Source organism: Lutra lutra, chromosome 5 (genome assembly GCF_902655055.1).
Source record: "Lutra lutra chromosome 5, mLutLut1.2, whole genome shotgun sequence".
NCBI classification, from domain to species: domain Eukaryota; kingdom Metazoa; phylum Chordata; class Mammalia; order Carnivora; family Mustelidae; genus Lutra; species Lutra lutra.
In genome coordinates this window covers 91527680-91544134 of record NC_062282.1, presented here as the reverse complement: position 1 = coordinate 91544134, position 16455 = coordinate 91527680, and the positions used below count along the sequence as shown (strand labels likewise).

At 37.3% G+C, this 16455-nt stretch overlaps 1 protein-coding gene across 5 annotated transcripts in view; it reads left to right on the top strand.

Moving 5' to 3' along the window:
* The window catches only part of ERCC8 (ERCC excision repair 8, CSA ubiquitin ligase complex subunit), a 59139-nt gene extending 45507 nt beyond the window's left edge, over positions 1-13632 (top strand). For 2 of the 5 annotated variants that reach the window (XM_047729470.1, XM_047729473.1), the window contains 3 exons: positions 47-244; positions 5004-5084; positions 12341-12628. In XM_047729470.1, the coding sequence (XP_047585426.1) occupies positions 47-244; positions 5004-5084; positions 12341-12409 (348 nt within the window). In that variant the 3' untranslated portion in view covers positions 12410-12628. Of the gene's footprint in view, positions 1-46; positions 245-5003; positions 5085-12340; positions 12632-12770 lie in introns of those variants that run through there. The other 3 variants (XR_007127386.1, XM_047729472.1, XM_047729471.1) reach the window with 3 other exon arrangements.
* Positions 13633-16455: the final 2823 nt, after the last annotated feature.

Genomic DNA, 16455 nt, shown 5'->3' with positions numbered 1-16455 from the left:
ATTCAGATTTAAGGAATGAGTAATGTTACGATTTTACATCCTGCAGGTAAACTATGGAAAAGTTAATAATGACAGCAGAAAAGGACTGAAATTCACTGTCTCCTGTGGCTGCAGTTCAGAATTTGTTTTTGTACCATATGGTAGCACTATTGCTGTTTATACAATTTACTCAGGAGAACAGATAACTATGCTTAAGGGACATTATAAAAGTGTTGACTGCTGTGTATTCCACTCTAATTTCCAGGTAAGAATGATCCTTAAGGGAATTTAAAATGTTCAGGTAGCTAGCTTGCCAGACTGGTTATATACAGAAGAGTAAATTATGATTTCAGTCTGAGAAATTACACTTGTAATCCACATTTGAGCTAGGGTTTCTTGAATAGAGGATTATGCAGGATAAAGTTTTAGATAGTATAGGATATTTGCATGAATCAGTATAATACTGTGAAACTTGACTGAGATAAATTCTTTCTTCTGCATATCGGTTCCATTTATTTACCAGATGAAAATATCTAGCAAATTAAAAATAATGTCTTGCAGTCAATTTTTTGGGAAAAGATGGAATACTGTGTCTAATCTCAAAATACAGTTTTACAAAAAACTGATTTATATATGTGAGTCTATCTCAGATTTTATTTTTAATTTATTTCCTGTCAGTGGCTAATCATTTACTTTTGAGTTGACCTTTCCCTTTCATTTTACCAACAGCAGATTTTTTTTTCAGAGAATATTAGCACAAATTACCTCACGTGTTCCTTTATTTTTTTTTTAAGATTTTTTTTTTTAATTTATTTATTTGACAGAGAGAAATCACAAGTAGGCAGAGAGGCAGGCAGAGAGAGAGAGAGGAGGAAGCAGGCTTCCTGCCGAGCAGAAAGCCTGATGTGGGGCTCGAACCCAGGACCTGGGATCATGACCTGAGCCGAAGGCAGCGGCTTAACCCACTGAGCCACCCAGGCGCCCCTCACGTGTTCCTTTAAATGAGTCTCTAATATAGCAAAACTTGGTATTTTCTGTATTTTGTGGTAAAGAAAGTGAGGTTCATGAGACTTAAATACTGATAGGATGAAAACTAAGGATTATTAGAGCTAGGAAGGGTGTCATCACCTGGTAAAGTTCTTAATCATTTATTCATTAATGCTAATTACTTAATTTGTGTCTGAACTACAGTAAGATACACAGTGCTTATTCTTCAGCCAGCACACTAAATGGCAATAGCAATTATTAAAATATTCAAATACATATTTTACTTTTTGTTAAATAGCTATTGCACCAAGCACCCTAAGAGACCTCTAGCTTCACCCCCTTTCCTGGGGCCTCCTAGTTTACACCTCAGCCCAGCACCTAAGAGGGACTGTCAGGATCCTGCTTATACTCTTTGGCTGTTATGTCTGCTGATTGGTCAGTATCCTGATGTACTAGTTATTAAATATTTTTAGTATTACTTCTGAGAGAAGAAGACTAAAACACCAGAGAAGTGACATGCATTGCCTCAAACCTGCAAGTAGTTATTCACAGAGCATGGTCATCTATTCAAGAAATTCTTGTACCTCTTTTCTTATGCCAAGTCACTAAGAGACACAGCCAAGATTTTAAACCAGATATCCTGACTATAAATTACTGCTTTCTACCAAATCAGAATTCCTAACACGTGTGCCTAGAATAGATCAAAAGTGTGCCATGATACTGGTCCCATCAGCCCCTGGAATAGCCAGGATAAGCTGGTCACAGCCAGAAACCTGGGCTAGTGGCCTCATAACTCATCCCATATCTCTAGGTGCTACATACGCAGGCTTGAATCACTGCACTACATCACACAATTTCCAGCTCTTACCCCATTATATTCATTATGATTTTTGAAAAGGAGAATAATTCTAAGTCTCAAAAGCAAAATAGGGTAGTACTTTCCATCCACTTAGCAGTAGAACCCTTTTTCAAATTAAATACTACACAGAATTCACAACCTGAAAACAAAATTGATAGTTGTAGTAGTTCTATCATAACCATAAAAATCTAACAAGATATACCTGACATTGAAATAAATAATGATAGTACTGGGTTATAACACATTTACTAAAATAAGGATACATGAATCCATTCAGGTATAAGTACGTAAACTAATAAATTGGAAGTCCAATGAGGAGTGGGGTCTTTACATAGTCCCAAAGTACCTCCCTACAAAATTATAAATTACAAGGCAAAATGTGTAGTTTTACCTTGAAGAAGCCTGGCATACATCACCTTAATCAAATGATCAAAGTTAACATCCCAATTACATGATATTCCTTCAGTGATAGTCCTGGCAAAGATGTATCACCTCAATTTAATCGTGAGGAAACAAGAAAATTTGAAGGGCATTCTACAAAATAACTAGTGTGTATCTTCTAAACTGTCAAGGTCAGGAAGGCCAAGGGCAGACTGAAGAACAGTTCCAGATTGAAGGAAAGTTAGGAGACGTGACAACTAAGTGCAGCATATGATTTTAATCTGGACCCTTTTGCTATGAGGGGCATTTATTCAGACAGTTGGTAAAACCTGAATGGAGTCTAAGAATTAGCTGGCAATAATATATCATTGTGAATTTTTTTATTTTGTTGGATGCACTGTAATTTATGAGAGTGTCCTTGTTCAAAGGAAATACACACTCAGCCATTCAAGAGTGACAGGATTCATGTTGTCAGCTTAGTCTCTTATGTTGATTTTTTTTTAAAGATTTTTTAAAATTTATTTATTTGACAGAGATCACAAGTAGGCAGAGAGGCAGGCACAGAGAGAGGAGGAAGCGGGCTCCCTGCTGAGCAGAGAGCCCGATGTGATGCGGGGTGATCCCAGGACACTGGGATCATGACCTGAGCCGAAGGTAAAGGCTTTAACCCACTGAGCCACCCAGGTGCCCCTGTTTATTATTTTTTTTAATCTAATTTCCCAAATGAAGACCTAAACTTTTCCCAAAAACCTTAACACTCAATTGAAATCCTTCCATTTACCTGAAGTCCTTATTAGTTATTCTAATTTAAGTCCTGTCTCTTTCTTAAAACATTTGCAGAATTTCCTTTGTCTCTATCAGTGTGTCAATATTTAACCACAAATTGCCTTGTAAGCTTATCTGACCAAGTTATCTTGGAGATGTGTGTGTGCATATGTGTGTATGTGTGTTTTTATTCTCAGGAAATTAAATTGTTCAAGGGTGCTGAACATATGAAAATATCTTTGCATCATCCACAGTTAGTGTAACTATATATTCAAGGTTAAACAATAAAGTCTAGAATTTTGTTCCCTTAGGAAGTTTGATAATGTATAACTAAATCAAATTTATATTTATATTTTTACATCTATGTTTCCTTTTATTTGTTTTTTTTTTAAAGCTTTTATTATTTATTTGTCAGAGAGAGAGAGATGGGTCATAAGCAAGCGGGGCGGCAGGCAGAGGGAGAAGCAGGCTCCCTGCTGAGCAAGGAGCCTGATGCAGGACTCCATCCCAGGACCCCAGGATCATGACCTGAGCCGAAGGCAGCCACTTAACTTTAACACCAAGGTGTTCCACATCTATATTTCTATGAATAACATTATAATCTTAATTTCCCTTTATCTAGAACCTCTATTTTTTTTTAGAAAAATACTAATTGTACCATACTTCAAACTTTTTAAGATGAACAGTATTGAAAATAAGTAATTGCATACAGAACAGGAAAAAACTTCACTATTAGAAATGTTTGTGGGCACCTGGGTGGCTCAATTGATTAAGCATCTGACTCTTCATCTCAGCTGAGGTCTTGATCTCAGAGTTGTGAGTTCAAGCCTCATGTTGAACATGTTGAAAAATAAAATGTTTGTGTAGAAATAAAGAGATAAATTTGTGTGGGGAAAAAAACCACTTAGTCATTCATAGTTTTACTGCTGCTTATCATTTTTCTGTTTTTTTTTTCTTTTTAGACATTTCCCTTTACATAGCCTTTTCTCTTCTTTTTAATTGACCTTATGTTCTACATCTTGCTTTTTTCCTTCACAAGATGACTCTGTGGCTCATATCCTTTGCTTTTCTCTTGACATTGAGTATTTTCCAGTGTCATTAAACACTCTTAAAAAACAAATTTAATGATTATATGACATCCCATACTATGAATGCAACATAAATTTATATATAAATTATTACCCTAGTTTTGGACAATTATTTCCATATTTTGTTATTTTAAATATAATACTGCCAATATCCTTGAATTTCATACGTCTTTGGCATGACTCCTTAGAAACGCATACAAAAACTTTTGACATGTATTGAGATTCTATTCTGCATAGATCATATCAATTTATACCCTTTTTATATGAGTGTATCTCACTGCCTCATAGGAATGTTTTTAGTACAGACAATATAACATATTCCTAAAGTTTTGTTGGGGACAGAAATGAACATTGTTCAGTTGTGTATAAACAGCATATTCATAAAGATGTTAACATAGACTGTGCATCAGCCCAAGCTTGCCCTTATTAAATAAACTTCTCACTAAGCATAGCATATGGATCTAAAAGCTCTTCTGTTGAATAACAGCCAGTTGAACAGCTGTGAGCTAAATAATATTTTTTGTGAAGTTCTGGCCTATTTTATCTAGAACTCATAAGGTTTTTTTACTGATGTCTTTCTTAAAACTCAGTTATTGACAGAGAAGACCAGACTCTTGATTCAATCTTTTTTTCTTTTTCTACTCTGACACTTGAAATAAGTGGATACCATGATTAATTTTTTTAAAAAAAACTATGTTACTGAATCTTTCTGTAAAATTTCCAGGTTAGCAAGCTCTGACATATCCTAACAATATTTTAAAATATGAAACAAAGCTATACTGAATCTTAAGCAAACAAAAGACATCAATTCAGTTTCTTTGAGGAGTGGAAGTAGAATTAATCTAATTGATCTAACCTAAGAGTCTTTTAAATGATCTATTCATTTCAGATTGGCACCAGCTTTAAACTGACCCACAACCACATCTTTATTTTCTGTGTTATAGGAACTTTATAGCGGTAGCAGAGACTGCAATATACTTGCTTGGGTACCATCCTTATATGAACCAGTTCCTGATGATGATGAGGTAAATATTATTTACACAAATTTACAGTAACTTTTAAATCATAAAGAAAATAGTTTTGTTAATTTACTTCACATGAGAAAGACTTTTTTTTTTTTAAGATATTATTTATTTATTTGACAGAAAGATTTCACAAGTTGACAGAGAGGCAGGCAGAGAGAGAGGGAGAAGCAGGCTCCCCGCCAAGCAGAGGGCCCAATATGGGGCTTGATCCCAGGACCCTGAGATCATGACCTGAGCTGAAGACAGAGGCTTAACACAGTGAGCCACTCAGGCTTCCCGAGAAAGACTTTTTTTTAAAAGATTTTATTTATTCATTTGAGAGAAAGAACAAGCACAAGCGGGGTGGGCCAGGGGTGGTGCAGAGGGAGAGGGAGAAGCAGACTCCCCACTGAGCAGGGAGCCTGATGCAGGGCTTGATCCCAGGACCTGGAGATCATGACCTGAGCTGAAGCCAGATGGTTAACCATCTGAGCCATCCAGGCACCCCATGAGAGAGACTTTTAAAGCATGTCTGGCTGTTTTCACATTGTGAAAATGTTTTGCCTGTTATAACACTTTTGGAAAACCCAGAAAAATATTGAAAGAACAACTCAAATGTCTAAAGTTGAATTACTGTTAACACTTTTCCTTTGCTTCATTCTTGCTTTTTCCTATGCATATATGGTTGCTTAAACATAGTTAATCTGCTTGGATACACAACTTGGCATCCTACTTTACTAACTTAATAATAAACCTTCTTCCCTATCATTAATAACTATTGGTAAACTTGTTTTTTTGTTTTTGTTTTGTTTTGTTTTGTTTTGTTTTTTAGATTTTATTTATTTATTTGACAGAGAGAGAGATTACAAGTAGGCAGAGAGGCAGGCAGAGAGAGAGGGGGAAGCAGCCCCCCCACTGAAGAGAGAGCCTGGTTCGGGGCTCAATCCCAGGACCCTGAGATCATGACCTGAGCTGAAGACAGAGGCTTAACCCACTGAGCCACCCAGGTGCCCCCATTAGTGTCTATCTTACACATAAATTGATACAGATATGATCGATGGCAATGGGAATAAAGACCCTTAAAAAAGTGGTAAACAAAAATGAATAAGACATGCCCCCTGGTCTTAAGTAGTGGCTTCTGTGTTACACTGTCTAAAGGGGCTATTTTGGGACACCTTGGTGGCTCAGTTGGTTAAGTGGCTGCCTTCAGCTCAGGTCATGATTCCAGGGTCCTGGGATTGAATCCCACATCAGGCTCCTTGTTCAGCAGGTAGCCTGCTTCTTCCTCTCCTCTGCCTGCTGCTTCCCCCGCTTGTGCTCACTCGCTCGCTCCCTCTCTCTCTCTCTCTCTGACAAATAAATAAAATCTTAAAAAAAAGTAAAGGTGCTATCTTTCCCACCAAAGATTATTTTACTAAGCACTGTTAATCATCTGTATTTGTCTTAATATCTAGGATATAAGAAGTCAAATATCTAAAAACCAATATTTATGTATATAATTTTTTAAAGTAGGAAATACAAATAGTGCAGTTAGAAACACCTTGAGTTAATCTTACTCAAGTCTTCATATAAAAACAAAGCATCTTAAATGGAGATGAAAAGTATTGGTAGAGCAAGTTTAAAATTCTAAAATCATTTTTTGCATATTTAGTTCCTTTGTGAAAAAAATGACTAAAACCACATGGAAATGAGTTTTTATGGGGGTGGTTGATAACATTTAGCAGCTTTTGACAAAATGTTTTATACCTAGATTTGCAACTGCTGTGGTTTACTGTAGTGTAAAGCCTGTGACTTATTTTTTTTTGGCCCTAATCCAAATAAAAGAGAGAAAACACACAATGGTAAATCTTCAAGCATCTGGCCAACTGCTGTTTGAGTATTTTCATATTTCATCACATATCTAACTTAGTTTATTATGGCTTTGATTAGTTTTGGTGTACAGCTGCTTTAAATGACTAAATATTCTTTTTTAATTAACATATAATGTATTATTTGCCCCAGGGGTACAGGTCTGTAAATCATCAGTCTTACACAATTCACAGCACTCACCATAGCACATACCCTCCCCAGTGTCTATTACCCAGCCACCCTATACGTCTGCCTCCTACCACCCAGCAACCTTCAGTTTGTTTCCTGAGATTAAGAGTCTCTTATGGTTTGAATGACTGGATATTCTTCTGTAAAAACTTAGTATGGCCAAATACTTTGGCTCAGCTATTTATTTTGCATTATTTAATCACTGCGTCCTGCGGTTTAGGAATTACTATATGCAATAAACCCAAGGTAAAACACTATTAAAAAACCCAAAGAACAAAAAAGACCACTTGAGGCTATGTTAGGAAGTATAACAATCAAAAATAACCAAATGAAAATAATAAAAATAAATTAAAAGTAAATCTATGACTTAAATATGGAAAAAGGATATTAGAAGAAAACAAAATTACTTAATTTATAAAGAGTCTGTGACTCTGACGTTTTATTTATACAATGTAGTTATAGTGATAGTTTGAACTTCTTATCTAGAAGAATTTTTGCATATGGGAAACTAAACCGAACGAGTAGGAAAGCAAATAGAGATGCGTAAAAAACAAGTTAGCTTTATATTTAAGGTTTTTTTTTTTAAGATTTTATTTATTTATTTGACAGATAGAGATTACAAATAAGCAGAGGGACAGGCAGAGAGAGGAAGGGAAGCAGTCTCCTCACTGAGCAGAGAGCCTGATTCGGGGCTCGATCCCAGGACCCTGGGATCATGACCTGAGCCGAAGGCAGAGGCTTTAACCCACTGAGCCACACAGGTGCCCCTATATTTTTTTAAAGCTATAAAACCTTATCTTTTAAAATATACTGTTTATACGCCTTAAGATAGCCATCATTCTTATAAAATGGTATGGAATAAAATTATTTTCATAAAACTTTAGTTTGAAAGATTCCTTTGAATATAGGTAGAACATGAATAAGATGATGGTTTAGATCTGAGAGAAGTCTGTCTGCACCAGACCCTACTCCTTACATGTATATTTACTATTTAACTCATATTTAAAAGTGTTTTTAGGGGCATCTGGGTAGCTTAGTCAGTAAAGCCTTCAGCTCAGGTCATGATCCCAGATTCCTGGGACCGAACCCCATGTCAGGCTCCCTGCTTAGCAGGGAGTCTGCTTCTCACTCTCCCTCTGCCCTGCTCATGCTCTTTCTCGCTCTCTCTCTCTCTCAAGTAAATAAATAAAATCTTTTAAAAAATAAAAAGAAGTGTTTTTATCTCAGCTCTCAAATAAATGATGCTGCAGTTTCCCAGAACTGTGCAGGAACAACTTCAAAACAAAACATGCACATACATGCACATACACTCACTTAGTCTTCAGTTTCAGGTAAACTAAATAATAATCATATTGGCAACTGGGTTTGAATCCCTGTTCTGCCATCCATTGTGGATTGAGGACAAGTTTATGGTATCTCCAAATATCAGAATCATCAAGCAAAATTGTTCTTCAGTTTCCTTTCAAATCTACCCTTGAGATAAGATTTACTTCCCCATCAACCAAGATATAATTCCTTAGCAGTATTTCTTCTGATATCCAAGATAGTGGGGAAATTTAGTCGTACTATAAGAAATTGAAAGGCATTGGGTGATAGGGACAGGTTTTATGGTCTTTAAGCATAAATCTATGTATTTAATTGGCAGACTGTTTTATTATATTCTGAGGACTCTGGCTTCCTTTTACCCTCTTTTCCTAAAACTTGGTTATGATCAAGACAAGCCTGTATAACGCCTAATCACTTTTTCCTTCCTGAGATCTATAGGGCAGCTACATTATGGTTCAAATCTCACCTCTCACCAAGAATCTTACTTTGACAGTCACACAATACATAGCTGTTTTATTTACCACTTGGTAGATATTTGCAGTTGACCCTTAAACAACAAGGATGCTGGCACCCATCCCCATGCAATTAAAAATCCATATGTAACTTGAGACTCCTCCATAACTTAATCACTAAGAGCCTACTATTCACAGGAGGCCTTACCCACAACATAGTCAATTAACATATATTCTGTATATGTATTTTATACTGTATTTTTACAATAAAGTAAGCTAGAGAAAAGAAAATGTTACTAAGGAAACCATAAGGAAGAGAAAATACATTTACAATACTGTACTGTATTTATAAAAAAAAAAAATCTGCATATAAGCGATCCACATAGTGCAAAGCCCTATTGTTCAGGGTCAGCTATAATCATTTGCTGACACAGACAGCCCTATTTTGCTCCCGTAGACTTCCCAGTAATTGACAGTAGAGACTTCCCAGTAATTGACAGTAAGGAATTTAGAATATATCAAGAAGTATATGTAGATGTAAGGGTTGGTTTTGTTCTTCCTTCTGGACTGAAGTTATTTGGACCTGGACTAGATTCCTTGTAAATTACAGCTTCTCTGTCTCCTAACATTTACAAGTGTTTCTCAGGAGAACAGGCAACCTGGTGAGGTTCAAGCTCAGAAACGATGTCCACTAGGAGGAGATGTTACAGAGAAAACCTAAGTGCTAATTGGTAGTTAGACTTCATCTGTAGGTCTCAAATGGTAATATGGGTACCACATCCATATACAACATTCTTACAGTAGTTTTTAATTACAAGTGTGTTTTATTTGTGATTTTTTAGCAATAAAACTGTAATCATACTATAATGCATTTATATTGTTATTCTTTATTACTATAAACAGTAAAATTTACAGTATTTGTGTATTAGTATTAGTGTAGTATTTTTCAAAATTTATCAATATTTCATTTCAGTTTTCATATAATTATTCTGGTTTCCTTGCTCACCATAGCAACAATAATTTACAATAAAATATAATTTTGCTTCTCTCTTGAGTCTTCAAATGAAATTTAAATGTTTAATGGATTACATATTGGGCTTCCATAGTGAAGTTAGGAGGCATGACCTTTGTGTGGCTTATTGACATTCAGAAACATTTTGGGGAGATATCTAAGGCAGAGTTAAAGGCCTCTAAAGATAGAGTAGGGGAGAGGAATCTCCTAACCCCCAAGAACAATACATCTTTTTTCTTAAATTTTAATTCCAGTATAGTTAGCAATGTTAGGTGAGTTTCAGGTGTATAATATAGTGATTCAGCAGCAATTCTGTACAGTGAACATTTGGATGAAAAAATAGACTTAAGTGCAGTACAGTCATCGATTGCAAATCAGTGGACTGCTGCTAGAAATAAGTGAATAATTAGTTGAGGTTTGGTAATAGTTTTTTTTAATTTTTTATTTTTTATTAACATATTACAACACTAACCACAGCACATACCTTCCCCAATGTCTATAACCCAGCCACCTTCTCCCTACACCCCTCCCCCCTTGCAACCCTCAGTTTGTTTTGTGAGATTAAGAGTCTCTTATGGTTTGTCTCCCTCCCGATCCCATCTTGTTTCATTTTTTCCTTCTCTACCCCCCAAATCCCCCCACTTTGCCTGTCAACTTCCTCATATCAGGGAGATCATATGATAATTGTCTTTCTCTAATTGATTTATTTCGCTCAGCATAATACCCTCTAGTTCCGTCCATGTCATCACAAATGGCAAGATTTCATTTCTTTTGATGGCTGCATAGTATTCCATTGTGTGTGTGTGTGTGTGTGTGTGTGTGTATACATATAGATGTATATATATATACACCACATCATCTTTATCCATTCTGTTGATGAACATGTGTGGTAATAGTTTTTTATCTGGACATGTGAGATATAGTGGAATTTTGTTTGTACAACTGAGTCATGATAGCCAACATTAAGTTTTATAATGGTGCTGGTAGCAGGCATTAGGTTTAATAATAGATTCTGATCTATAGCTTTAATAGCCATAAGGAATATTTAAATTAATGTGTTCTTTTCTAGCTAATGGGTGATACTGGGGAATTCACTGGAAATTCACACTTTCTCTGCTGTTATCATTGTTTAAATTTTATGATTCTAAATCATCATATCAAAAAGGCAGTGAACATGCTTAGATACAGTTTGGGGTTCCTCTTAACATAAAACATTGCTGTATGTTGTAAAAGGCAATATATAAGGTAATATATGAGTGGTCTTGGTGCTAATACATTATTAGATTTGGGGTTAGAATACACTTGTAGCAGATGTAAAAGCTGCAGAATAAGAAGCAAACCTGGGGGCACCTGGGTGGCTCAGTGGGTTAAAGCCTCTGCCTTCAGCTCTGGTCATGATCCCAGGGTCCTGGGATCGAGCCCCACATCTGGCTCTCTGCTCAGCGGTGAGCCTGCTTCCCCTTCTCTCTCTGCCTGCCTCTGCCTACTTGTGATTTCTCTCTCTGTCAAATAAATAAAATAAAATCTTTAAAAAAAAAAAAAAAAAAGAAGAAGCAAACCTGGCTCAGAATGATGAGATACTCAAAAGAATGAGACCATCGTAAAACCCCTTAGTCATTTGCCAGAGAGTGAGAAGGTAGCCATCCAAAAAGTTTCTTCGGAGAGTTGAATGGATCTGAAATGCCACACATAATTAAAATTCCTCTAGTTGCTGATTACTTTTATTAGGTAGGGCTCTAAGGTTGTAAGAATACAACTTTAACAGGAAAGATAACAAGTGCATCTTATCTTTCAAAGAAATCTTCCTGGAAAACCTGTGAGCTAATGGCAAACATGTTATCATTTTTGACGTATTTTTCATGTACTTGGGAACTGCTTTACCAGCTATGCAAAAAATAAATAAACTTCACTACATAACAACTCACATTAGTTTTTGTACCAAAAATGGTTTTACTCAGTTTGATGAACACCTTATTCCCCATAAATGAGTATTTGTGTATTTAAAGTCAGGTAGGCACATTAATACCTTGGGCTGTCAGGTCAGACTATAGACCTGAGTTCAGTCTTAGCCACATGGATGTTAATGGGCAGCCGTCTCCAGATAATTCCAAAAAGTTGCAGCAATGCCATAAGCGATAGCTGCAGTGTGTGTTTGTGTGTGTGGTGTGTGGGTGTGTGTGTGGGTGTGTATAGATGCATTTATGTATGCGTTTGTGAGGTAATTACTTTAAAGGAAACATAGGTAATTTGGATAATTTCTGGCTTGTCTATTTAAGATGTCTATTGCCTTACATTGTATGTGTGGTATTACTTTTATCTTGAATTAACTGTTATATTGTTACTTTCGAAATAATGTAATTGCTCTTAATTTTATAGATTTCATAACTATATTGTGAACCTAAAATTATGAGGTAAAACAATCAAATTTTCCTTTTTTCTCCCTTTTTTAGCCTACAACCAAATCACAGATAAATCCAGCATTTGAAGATGCATGGAGCAGCAGTGATGAGGAAGGATGATTGTCAATCCTGAGTACCTTTGTGTCTCTTTTGATGAAACTTTTAAAATGGGACTGTTTTTTTGTTGTTACTGTTTTCTTCCTATGTGATGACAGCTAAAGTACCCCTTAATTTGGTGTTTTTTTTCACCTGTGTTTTAAAATGAAGGTATTAGGGGCGCCTGGGTGGCTCAGTGGGTTAAAGCCTCTGCCTTCAGCTCAGGTCATGATCCCAGGGTCCTGGGATCCAGCCCCGCATCAGGCTCTCTGCTCAGCAGGGATCCTGCTTCCCTTCCTCTCCCTCTGCCTGTCTCTCTGCCTACTTGTGATCTCTGTCTTTCAAATAAATAAAATCTTTAAAAATATATATAAATAAAATGAAGGTAGTATTTGTATGAAATCCTGAAACAGACTTTTATATAGTTTATTTAATCAAAGATGTCTCCTTGATCCCAGTTGCTGTTGCCTGGGACATCCCCTGTTGTTATAGTAATCTCTCTATACTGAACCTTCTCTTTTGAGACAGGTCCTGAGAACACCCTCCCTCCCACTCCCGACCCCCCCAGTGGGACCTTGAACACATTGTTTGAACTGTTAGATGCAGTCTCAGGATGAGCAAGTAAAGGTTATCAGCACTGACTTTCTACTACTGGCTGTACCATCACCTTGTTCATTTTCACTTTCAGTGGTGCTTTTACTGAGGACAGTCTTATAAAAAATGATTGTTGAAAAGTTAGCATCCTATTTTTAAATTCTTTTTTATTCATGTGTTCAGTTTTTGCAATGATTTCATTTAGCCAACCATTGTCTAGCTTTAATTAAATATTTTTGGACTCAGTCCAAAAAGTGTGGATCACAGAAGGTTTGTTTGTTTGTTTTTAAGATTTTATTTATTTGACAGAGCGAGAGAAATCACAAGTAGGCAGAGAGGCAGGCAGAGAGAGGGGGAAGCAGGTTCCCTGCTGAGCAGAGAGCCCGATGCGGGGCTCTCGAGGCTCGATCCCAGGACCCTGAGATCATGACCTGAGCTGAAGGCAGAAGCTTAACACACTGAGCCACTCAGGCGCCCCTCACAGAAGGTTTTTAACTTGGGAAAAATCCTATGTTTTCTTTATTTTAATGTGTCAGATGGTAGCTTGTACTCATGCTTGAACTCTCTGTGAATCTTAATTAAGATGTGACCAAGTCCTGTTTCATTCATTAAAGCAGAAAATGCCCTGGCAGGAAATCTGTCTCAACATGAAATGTTGTCACAAAATTTCTACTTTATTGTCTATTCTTCTTGTATAATAACCCACAAGTGATTATCATGAAACTAATCTTACCTCCTCCCTTTCTTTCTGATTCTTATCAGCAGGAGACTACGAAAAGAGGTTTTTATAGCTTGAATAACAAGTGTATAGTCTTTGAGTTTTTAACTGTGTATGAGGTCTCCTATCAGACCTTTCTGGCCAAATGTTTAACATATATTTACTTTATATTGATTTTCTTAAGCCTTGACCATTATACTTCCCCACCCCACCCCTTGGAGAGGATACTTAACGATCTTTGAGAATGCTATTGAAATTGGAATCTTTTTTTTATTTAAAAAGAAGTCTTCCTCTAAGCTGCAAATAACTATATTGCTTCTTTTTAGTTATATAAATATACATGCTGATTGTAAATAATACAAACAACATTAAAAATTATAGAATGTGGGCACCTGGGTGGCTCAGTGGGTTAAGCCGCTGCCTTCGGCTCAGGTCATGATCTCAGAGTCTTGGGATCGAGCTCCGCATCGGGCTCTCTGCTCGGCAGGGAGCCTGCTTCCTCCTCTCTCTCTGCCTGCCTCTCTGCCTACTTGTGATCTCTCTGTCAAATAAACAAATAAAATCTTTAAAAAAAAAAAAAAATTATAGAATGTAATGCTCACCTGGAATCATATCACCTTAAGGTAACCACTGTTATCATTTTGGTGGCCATTCTTCCATGCATCTTTTTATGACATACATAATTTTACATAACGGGATGTTTGGCTTATTGTTGCTAACATGGAAATCCTCTTCTCCCACATCAGCACCTCCCTCCCCATCCAACAATCCACAGTATTAACCACGTGTTCAACAATCCACGTTATTAACTAAGTATGTGTTTTTTCACATTACAATCCTATATGGACTTATATAGTCATAGAGGGAGAAATATTTTTATTTTGCAAAAATTGAATATATACAGTTCTGTCTTGATTTTTTTTCAGTTATAGCTCATAGAAATCTCTGTCATTTGGTATAAATAAGTGTGTTGTCTTTATTTTTACTTTCTGTATTCTTGAATCCCTAGCCTTCAGAGTCTTGATCTTGGTGATACTGCTCCCACCCCGGACTAGCTAATTCCTAGAGATAACAAAGGACTCCACGGGGAACATGCCTTTGATATACAAACCAACCAGTCCAGAGTCCATACCCCCAATCGTCATACACCAAGGCAGTATTCCCCCTGCCCTAACTCACTCCAAGGCTACCCCTATGTGCCAGCATCTACTGAAATTATTCAAACTACTCACAGCTAAACTTACTCAGTGTACTTACCCTGCCTCATTCAGTCCTTCCCATGAAAACTCCAGTAAAGGCTCTACTGAGCCATGCTTTGCCCCTCCTTTAAGAGGTAGACTCCTCACCATCCCTGGTCCTTCCCCTGTGGCCCTAAATAGCATGATATACCATGTCTTCTGATTTTAGGGTTTTGTGAATATAAGCTGCTTCCTTCATGAGGTCGTTTCTGTGTCTACATGTCTTACCATACCTGATGAGAACAAATCTGAGGTGAAAATCCTAACACAGATGGCACAGCAGGCTGGGTGGTTTGACGTCAAATGGAAATGATATGTCCTTAAACTTCACCAGGCTTACTAACTGAATCCAACAGTCAGTGGCCACTGTGTGAAAGAGCACTCCTGATTTTGGTACACTTGCTGCTTGGTGGCTACTGCGCTGTGTTGTTTTTGTTGTTGTTGTTGCATGTTGCCTTGATTTCCTGATCTAAAGGGGGCACTCAACATATTTCCCCACATTGATAGACTACCCAGAGTCCAGGACAGAACCCATGAGGGTGTATAGGTTATTGGCTACATTTTGAAAAGGTCCCTCTGAAGAGCTTGAGAAGTAACTACTTTCCTAGTGCTGTGGGAGTTGAATCCACTGACTGGGGAGCACTGACGAGCAGTGAGGCCATCTTAGTCATAGAGATGAAAGTACCTAGTGTCTGGAACATTAAAGGCTGGGTCTGCTTGCTACTGTCTCAAATGATTCGTTCCCCAAACCACTGAGATGTATAAGGTCCTGTGTCTGGAGGCCAGCAGCAAAGTGTTTAATTGAAAAGGGGAGGAAGAGAATGGAGCATCTGTTTCTAGCTCTCCACTGAAAACCCTGAAGAGCTTAAGAGCTCTCTTAAGAGCTGCTGCTTATCAGCATGCAAAGGGTCTCATGCTCAAAACAAAAACAAAGCAACAACAACAAAAAAAGTGCAAGATAAAGCTGATGCCACCACTGCTGTCCAAAATGTGGATTGTAGCTCCTCTAAGATAGATTGGGACATCCTAGAGAAGGGGGCTGCTGCTCACAGCGGACACCACTCAGGACCTCCAGGAGCTTATCAGACAAACATCTAAAGGATTAAAAAAAGGAGAAGAAAAAGAAAAAGGTTAGCTGTCTAGAAATACAAGCCCTTCTAAAAGATTCTGTTTTTTAAAGGGAGTGTGAGGAAGGGGCTAAATATTCTATGGACTGGGCCATCCCAGGGAGAGATTGCCTAGTCATCAGACCCTGCTTTTCCTCTTATTAGCAGGAAAAAGAAAGTAAAGACTGGGGGGACTTCAGGGGCAAAAGCCTGAAACAGGGAGAAAACAAAGGAAAAAAGACTCCCATTATCAGTAGGCACAAGCCCAGGGGGAAAAAATAGGGACTTTAAATCTTAGACACTAAGCCACTCTAGCAAACACAGTGCAGGTCCTAGAAATACTTACTGACTTAAAAACAAAAACAAAAAAAGCAGGCCCTAGGATACAGGGGGAGAAAGTAAAAAGTAAGTAAT